General features: G+C 43.2%; 1 protein-coding gene across 1 annotated transcript; it reads left to right on the top strand.

Moving 5' to 3' along the window:
* Nucleotides 1–6,296: 6,296 nt before the first annotated feature.
* On the top strand, nucleotides 6,297–7,028 carry LOC103202629 (proline-rich protein 23A-like). Its single transcript, XM_007947542.1, has one exon. It carries the CDS (start codon nucleotides 6,297–6,299, stop codon nucleotides 7,026–7,028), a length of 732 nt encoding a protein of 243 aa, XP_007945733.1.
* Nucleotides 7,029–9,380: the final 2,352 nt, after the last annotated feature.

Raw genomic sequence — 9,380 nt, 5'->3', positions numbered from 1 at the left:
TATCTGATAAATAACTTATGTCCAGAATATATAAAGAATCCTTGTAACTTAATAATAGAAAGAAAACTATCCAATTTAAAAAAATGGGCAAAAGATTTAAAGACATTTTATCACAAAAGATATGACTAATAAGCTCATGAAAATATGTTCACATCATTAGTCACTAGGAAAAAGCAAGTTAAAACCACAATGAGATAATACAACACACTCACTAGAATGACTATCCCCAAGAAGACAAACTACCAAGTGCTGGTGTGAATGAGGAGAAACTGTAACCCAAAACTAGTGGGAAGGTAAATGATACAATCGCTTTGGAAAACAATTTGTTCATTTGTTTGTTAAGTTAAACATAAGCTTACCAGGATTAAATGCAAACAGGCATGAAGAAACTTTCTGGGATGATGGAAATGTTTTAAAACTGGACTGTGCTAGATACAACCATTGGTCTCTATTGTCTGGAACAAAAGAGAAAGGAGGAAACCAAAGAGTCAAAGAAGAAATTAGTCTACAAGACAAATGGTCTACATGAACCACAGTCTCATCTACCCTGGGACCAGAAGAACTAAATGGTGCCTGGCTACCATGACTGATTATTCTAATTAGAGCCACAGTGGATGGATCCTGGTGGAACAAACCTCAAATTCCTTCTTAAATAAAACAGGCTTACTGAAGTAGTTGAAACTAGAGGACTCCTCAAGACTACTGCCCTGAGATACTCTTCAAACCTTGAACCAAAATTAACCTAAGAGTTCATCTTGTAGCTAAATAACAAACTGGCTCAAAAATAATGAATATCACCCTTTAAAAAAAATCACCTATATGAAAATAATCAACAGTTGCTTTAAAACAAAAATGAAAATGTAAGGGGCAGGGAAACTAGATTAATAGAAAAGGAACAACCAAAATGGAAATAATGAGAATGTTCATGCAAAACGAAGAATGTAACCAATTGTTGAAAGGAAACCTAAACTGCTATGTAAACCTTCCCCAAAATCACAGTATTTAAAAAAATAATGAACTGGATTGTACTAATACTTGCACAACTCTGAAAAGTTACTGTTGTTGTTGTTGTTGTTGTTGTTGTGTGCCATCGAGTCGGACCCGACTCATAGTGACCTCTCCTTGGGTGTCTGAGGCAGTATCACTACGGAAGTAGATTGCCCCATCTTCCTTCTGAGGAGTGGCTGGTGGGTTTGAACCGCCAGCCTTCTGGTTAGCAGTCAAGTGTCTTAGCCACTATGCTACCAGAGCTCCTTGAAAAGTTACTAATAATCATTAAATTGAAAATAATAAAATTAACATCATCTGTAAGGGGCTATAATGCACCTCCAGAGATGAACACAAGATCACTTAGTAGTAGTATTCAAGTGAAAAATGCATAACTTTAATCTTATCATAACTAAACATCAAAGAATCCCAAATTGAAGAATAGTCTATGAAATAACTGCCTGTATTATTTCCAAAAATATCAGTGGCATGAAAAGCAAAGAAGGGCTAATAAATTGTTCTACATAAAAGATAAGTGACCTGACACCTACAAGCAATACATGATCATCCTGGTCTGTTTCCTGCAGGCAAAAAAAAAAAAAAAAAACATGTCTATGGTAATTAAGGTTGTGTGTCAGCTTGATTGGGCTGTGTTTTTGAGTGACTTGGCTGCTAGATGTAGTTATTTCCCATGATGAGATTGTAATCAGCTCCATGTAGAAGCTGCTGTGAGCAGCTAAGTAGTTGAAGGGGAGTTACCTTCAGGGTCTGGGACTGCTTCCAGTATGTACAGAAAAGCTTTAGGAAAGGTCTCTAGCTTTTTGGCACATTTGGATTCTGCATTTGGCTGAGTCTTCATATCCAGCTCCTGGACTTGAACCAGCAGTCTGCCATGCTGCCTGTCTATCTTGTGATTGTGCCATTTTACCTGCTGACATTGGGTTCATCAGCATCGACAGCCAGCAGCTGCACGAGTTAGGAGACGCCTCCAGCTCCAGTGGGCCTGGACAAAAAGCAGAGCTGAAGCCCCAGGTTGAGGGGCCTTCACCCAGCCCCTAGAGCAGCACTCTGAATTTGGACTTCTAGCCTCTTAAATTGTAAAACAATAAATTCCTGGTTGCAAAGCTATACACTTCTGGTATTCCTGTTATAGCAGCACTAGAGAACTCAGACAGTTTGTGTCTATGTTTATATCTGTGTATACATACACATATATACATATAATGAAGGACATTATTGGTAAAATTGACAAAATTCGAAAATGGGCTATGGATTAAAGTATGACATTGATGTAAACGGTTTCTGAATTTGTTAACTATTACTAAAGACAGTTAAGAGAATATTATTGTCTACAAGCCCTAGTCACACTTCAGGCTTGGAATTGGACTCACTCTCATAAATTAACTCTCAAACAACAGACAGCCCTACGAGCTGAACACCTATACCAGGGAGATGCCCTCCTTAGAATGATCAACCACAGTAGATCAGAAGGGCAGCATTTACACAAGAAGAAAGCTAAGGAGGCAAGAATGTACAGGCAAGAAGGAAAGAAAGGAAGTGTGAAGAGAGCTATTACATTGTGGGAATTGTAAACAGCGTCATAAAATAAAATGTGTAAACTGTTGAATGGAATTCAAAACTGCTTTGTCAAATTTCACCCAAATCACAATAACAAAGTTAGAAAAAAAAAAGAGAATATTGTTCTTAGATAATATACACTGAAATATTAAGTTCTACCAAACAGCCTGATGTATATACTCTCAAATGGTTCTGAAAAAAAAAATAGAGATAAGGATAGATATGAATGTATATCTTAAGTGCTCTCTCTGACAGAGACAGAGACAGAGAGAGACAAGGAAATAATGACAAAGCAAATGTGACAAAATGTTAAAGCTGATAAGGGGTAAACAGGAGTTCTTTTTACTATTCTTGAATTGCTTCTTCAAGTTTACAATTATTTCCAAATAAAACAATGAAAAATCAATAAAACAAAAAGAAATATTTCTTCGACATGACATTTACTTCTGAGCAACAGCAAGTATCACACTTAACAAACACTAGCAGCATCCTTCCAGTGCCTAGAACAAGGAAAAAACGCCACTTTCCTTCCCATTGCACTAAAGGTGCTCGTTAGCCGCTGCGGGTTCAGCCCAAATCATGGGGACCTATGTGATAGAGTAGAACTGCTTCATAGGGTTTTCTTAGCTTAATCTTTATGGAAGCAGCTCACCAGGCCTTTCTTCCATAGTGCCACTGCCAAATCTTTCATTAGCAGCTGATCATAACTGCTTGGGCCACCCAGGCTCATGAGAGGTACCAGCCAGCACAATTAGACAAAAGAACGAAATAAGAGGTTTAAAACTTCAAAAGGAGGTAAAATATCACTACTTGCAGACAATGTGATTATAAACCTAGAAAACTCAAGCAAGTAATTTTTAAAAAAGAAAATTCAGTAAGAAAGTTTACTGAATTAATATACAGAAATTACTGGCTTTCATTTATGACAGGGAAGCACTAAAGTTTGGCGTCAGTATCTGGTAAAAATCTTAAATGTAGTTTCAGCTTCAATCTCAGTCTTTGAAAGGAAGAGCCAAACAAGCACAGCAATATTGACGACTTTGTGCTCGCCCTCACTCTCCTGAATGGCGCCCTCATTATTTTCAGAGCCTGGAACGTTCATAGGTTGCAGACAGAACACTCCAGGGCCAAAATAAGTCGTCCCCTACCACAAACATCCCACTTCCTGTGCCCCCCCAGCCCCGCAAGGTCTCAAGATTCCACTGGCGTCTACCTACCCCACCCCACCCCCGTCACGCCCACCCACAGCTGCGCAGGCGCCTGCGGACACTACAGGGTCCAACAGCGCCCCCACAACACCAGCTGGAGCCGGCGCGGGTTTGCTCAGCCTATGCCCGACTCTCTAGGCCACTAGCTTAAATGTCCATCAAGGGAGACCTAATTTAAATGAAAAATCCACACAAAGGTACGCTGCAGCCTTTAAAATAGTGTAAAGGGAAGAGAGAGAGAGAAGTAATATGCATGTGATTTGCTTTTAAGTGTACAAAATATTCTGGAATAAACAAATTGTAATAATGGTTACCTCCAAGATAAGAAATCAGATAGCTATGGGGCAAGAGCTCTGCTGGCATAGTGCCTAAGGCACTTGACTGCTAACCAGAAGGTTGGTGGTTCAAACCCACAAGCCACTCCTCTGAAGGAAGGTTGGGCAATCTAATTCCATAGAGATACCACCTCTGAAACCCAAGGAGGGGTCACTATAAGTCGGAGACTCAAGGGCACATAACAACAACAATGGGCAATAATGGAAGAAATAATTCCCTATGTGCTTTGAACCCTGTAAGTCTGACCCATTCCAAAATGAGCCTTGAGTGTTGTCTCCTATTAACACTAGATAATGAGTTGAGCCACACTCTTCCTTTTGTAGCCAGATGTATTCACACCATGCACACGTGCTTTTACAGACACTCAGATCAAAAGTTCTGACCATGTATCCTCTTAAGTGGAACATGATTCCCCAAACCCAGGTCTGTAGTTCCAGTTTCCTAGGCAAGTTAGTTAATCCTTCTGCATTGTATTTCATCACCTGTAAATTGAGCTAAGGAGTCTCTGGGTGGCCAGAACAATTAAGCGCTGAGCACTAGCCAAATGGTTAGTTTAAACTCACCAGAGCTCACAGCCTTGCAAATCTATGAAGTAGTTCTACCCTGCACATAAGGCGTCTCCATGAGTTAGACTAGACTCAGTGACAACTAACAACAAAACTAAGTTATAAACAGAAAACTCCTTAAGGTTGTAGTTCAGATAACTAGATAAAGTAAGTAAAATCTTACTACGGTTTATGGTAGCATAACTACTGCAGTACTGGAGTCTCTGAGTGGTGTAAACAGCTAATGCATTCGACATGCTCACCTCCGTGGTAGTCACGGCTGCCAGTTGAGCAGGGAAGGGGCCCCTGCCGGATGTCAAAAGGGTGGAGTTTGGAGGCCACCCAAAGGCATCTCAGAGCAAAGAGCTGACGATCTACTTCCAAAAAAAAAAAATCAATCACTGAAAACTCTATGAAGTACATTGTATTCTGACATACATGGGGTCACCCATCAAGAGTCGGAATCAACCCGATGGCAGTAGGTTGGGTTTTTTGTTTTTGTTTTCTTTGGTTTACTGACTACAACACTAGCATCACTTTCCCTCCCAATAGCTAAGAACAGATCTGTCATTAACAGTGTAGGCGAACAGTGGCCTAAGAGCGTCACTCAAAACTCACCCCATTATAGGATTAAAAAGAGAGCACTGGGCATTTCCAGGCGGGGCCTGGAGGCAGGCTGTGATTATAACTTCAGGTCCTGGTGCCCACAGCATTCTAGCTTCCTGCTATCAGGACTTGCCCTGTATTGGCACCTCCGCATCTGAGGTCAAAATACAGAAGCTCGAAAACGTGACATTAGAAGACAAGCCCTATTTAAAAAAAAAAGAAAAAAACTCACTGCCCTCAAGTCGATTTCGACTCGTAGCGACTATTCCTAGGGTTTCCGAGGCAGTATCTCTACACTTGCCTGCTAACCAGACGGCTGGCGGTTCAAACCCACCAGCCACTCCTCGGAAGGAAGGTTGGGCAATCCTACTTCCGTAGTGATAACTGCCTCGGAAACCCAAGGAGGGGTCGCTATGAGTCGGGGCCGACTCGACGGCACTTAACAACAACAACAACATCTCTACGGAAGTAACTTGCCCAATCGTCCTTCTGAAGAGTGTCTGGTGGCTTTGAACCGCTAGCCTTCTGCTTAGCAGTCAAATGCCTTAGGCACTACGCCACCAGAGCTCCGCCGACAAGCCCTATAGCGGGCATGATTATTCTGCCCCCTACAGATTTATAGAAGTATTTCCTTATAGTGATCTACCAATCACAGCCACCATATTGGACTGCACAGACGCTTCTGCCCCTCTAGGGCGGAGCTTAGCGTGACTTTTTGCGACTTCGGTTCCGCTAGCGTCACCTGCAACATAATTGGCCCTCTGGTGCGTATCCGGTTGGCGTGAGGAAGCGGGAGGATTGGAACACGCGAGGCCGAGTCTTGTGCTGGACTTGCCTCCCTCAGACCCAGACTGCGGCCCACCTGGGAGGCGTCTCTGGAGCTTCAAAGACTCGCCCTGTGTCACCCGGTCCTGCGCCCCTCCGCCCTCAGACCTCACCTGACCATCAGGACCCGTCACTGCGCAAAGTGGTGATCCACTGCGCCCCGCGCTCTCCGCCACATCCCAGGAGCTCTGACTGCAACGCCGTCGAGGTGATGTTCAGCCGGCCCCGCAGCCCTAGCCCTTGCAGTGCGCCCTGGTGGGATCCTCAGCGCGAGGAACCCCGTCCCGCCAAGCGCCTCCGATGGGAGGAGCCTGAGGTCCAGGCTGGGCCACCGGAGGCTGCGGGTACGCTCACTTCCGTGGTGGTCTTGGCCGAAGGTTGTGCCCTGCAGGTGCCCCTACGCGACGCCGACCTGGTGCTGGAGCCTGCGCCAGCGTCCATCCTGCGAGTGTCTCTCGGAAACTACACCCTCATCCTGATCAACGAGACCCTCCTAGGCTCGGTCGTCGAAGACTCCAGAGACGGAGAGCAGAGCGACTCGTCTGTCAGTCTAGAACTGGGGTCTTTCCTGAGCGTTCTCTGCGACGAGGTGGCCGTAGAACAGGGATCCTTCTGCGCATCCGCCTCGGAGACCGCCGCTTCAGCAGAGGCCGACGAGGAAGACTCGGACGCCGAGTTTCTGCAGGGGGATGCCGAGTTCTTGCAGCTCTGGATCGACCCTCAGGCCGACTCTGTCGCTGAGCTCCACCCCTCAGTTAGAAGAGTGCCCAGCCCCTGCCCGCTGGGCTGCATCCCAGAGCCCTCTTCTCTGGACTCCCAACTTCTGGAACCCTTTCCTAGCTCACCCCTTCAGCCCCTGCCCCCCTCTCCGAGTCCAGGCCCCCACGAGCGCCCCCAGCGCTCTCCTCGCCCTCTGTGCAAGGCGCGGAGACGCTTGTTCTAGGACTTACCACCTACACGCCAGCCAGGCTACGCTCTGAAGGCACTCGAGTTTCGGAGTCTTCGTTGATTTAACAGCCTGGAGATTGAGCACTCGTGAGCAGACGGGACAATTGTTTTTTTCTGTGCAGTCTACTGACAGATAATAACAGATCAGAACATCGGGAAGAGAAAGCAGGTTCTAGACCTTATCTTTGAAATCGGAAATCCATCCAGGGATACCGGACGCTGTATTTTCAGACATCTAGGCTGCCTCAGGCCCCTCCATTCCCCTTCATTTTGCATCAGTTATTTTTTCGCAAAATCCACCCTTTCTCCAGCACTAGCTACTTCTTCCCAAACCAAAATAATCACTGCATTTTGTTATGTGATGAGTTTCCTTGTATGTTTCCTTATGAATTTATGAACTCTTAACCATAACTTTTCTTTTTCTTGGTGTTTCCAGCTGCTCTTCTGGGAATCTGCCAAATAGTATGATAGTTACTCTAAGTAATAATAATAATGTGATAGTAAAATATATGTTCATAGCCACTCCTTAAAAACCTGTTGAAGTTTTCTTCCATCACTTTACTTTTGGTTATGTATATACGTAGAACTTTATCATATTTTCAACATTGAGATATGTATTACTTTTTTATTTGTTCATCTGGACTGATGGAAAATATTTGCACTCTTGCTGTTCCACGTTATTTTATACCAAATTCCACCTTGAGTTTTTTTCTCCTCATGTTTTTTTTAGTTTGGAAAACAACCATGTGAACCAAACTTTTCATTTGTAGAAAGTTAATTTATTGTCATGTTTGCTTTGTATTTTTATAAAGGAAATAAAATATTACCGGTAAAGCTTAAGTCAGTAAATTATTTCATTTTTTTAAACATCAATATTTACTTAGATTTGTCAACATGCTTTACTAATTCTTTCCTGTCCCTTTCCTAAAATCCTACAAAATCTTAGGCTCTATGTCTTGGAATATTCCACAGGTGCCTTTGTTTGGAAATGGGAATGTGATATATAATGACACTGCTCAATCAGTCCTGAATTACTCCTAGCAATTTCATATCGCATACATATGTGTGTGTATACCCTTTGTCCATTCAGCTTTCACTTTTCTTTAGTTCAATTAACTGATCTTTTCATTGACTGATTCCAGTATTGTTTATACTTTTTTAAGAAAGTTTTCATTTCTATTACTGCATTTTTTTCATTTCAAGATTTTTATTTCCCTGTTCTTGTTTCCAAATTTCTGAACTTGGAATCATAACTATTTTGTCTTCTGAATAGTAGTCTGTCCTTTACATTTTGAATTTTTTTTCTTTTAAATTATTATGTTTTTTATTGTGATTTGGGTGAAAATTTACAGAGCAAATACACTTTCCATACAGCAGTTCACATACACTTTGTCTCATGACATTGACCACAATTTAGCACAATGCAACATCTCCCCTCCCACTTCCTCCCGATAGTTACCTCTTCCCTGTGTCCATCTCTCTGTGCACTCCTACTCTCTAAGCTATCTCCCTGTGCCTTAGCAACCCCTCTTTCTCTCATGCTTATTCTCTCCAAGGAGTGTATCTACCTCAGGTAAATGCTCAACTGATATGGCTGTCTATTGTTTGGCTGGAAGCCACAGGTGTGCGTTCAATTCCAGACCTGAAGGGAGGAAGCTAGGGGCCATAGTCTCAGTGGTTCCATCAGGCTCCCTCGGAGGTCAGCAAACCTGTTCACGGTTTTTTGTTTTTTTTCTTCCCAAATGATTTTGAGTTTTGTTCCACATTGTTCTCCCTGTCTATCCAGGATCTCCTACAAAGATCCTCTTCCAAGTGGTTGACAGTGTAGCCAAGCACCATCTATTTATTCTGGTCTCATTGTCGTACAGGCTGCAGACCGAATGGTGTACCAGTCGCTAGGACTAATTGTTTCCATGAATTTTTGGTTTTCTTCATTCTTCTTGGCTCTGGACGAGGAGAGACCCATCGATGCATCTAGATGGCAGCTTGCAGTCTTTTAAGATCTCATCGCTACTCGCCACAGTAGAAGGTGGAACAATGTTTTGTGTAGTATGTTATGTCAATTGAGCTTGATGTCCTCTGTGACTGTGGTCTCGAGCCCACAGGTTCAACTACTCGTTCCCTCTGGGTAGCTGGCTGTGACCAAGCAGTGACTACAACCTTGCCCCTTGTCAGCCCCATTATACACCTGGAATTCAAATCATACACATAAAGTTAATGGGCCACTTTCTGCCAACCCTATACATGTTCTTGGGTGCACCCTTCACTTCATATACATACCTAATATTTCAACCTGTCCACCCGTCTATCCACCCATATACCCATGTTTGCCTTCACTGACCATGCC

Source organism: Orycteropus afer, unplaced genomic scaffold (assembly GCF_000298275.1).
Source record: "Orycteropus afer afer isolate SDZICR_OR568_19922 unplaced genomic scaffold, OryAfe1.0 scaffold00188, whole genome shotgun sequence".
NCBI lineage: Eukaryota > Metazoa > Chordata > Mammalia > Tubulidentata > Orycteropodidae > Orycteropus > Orycteropus afer.
This window is presented reverse-complemented; position numbering and strand designations above follow the sequence as displayed.

Bases quoted from the DNA above. Each gene is read 5' to 3' on its own strand.
- LOC103202629 (XM_007947542.1), top strand. From the start codon at position 6,297: ATGTTCAGCCGGCCCCGCAGCCCTAGCCCTTGCAGTGCGCCCTGGTGG.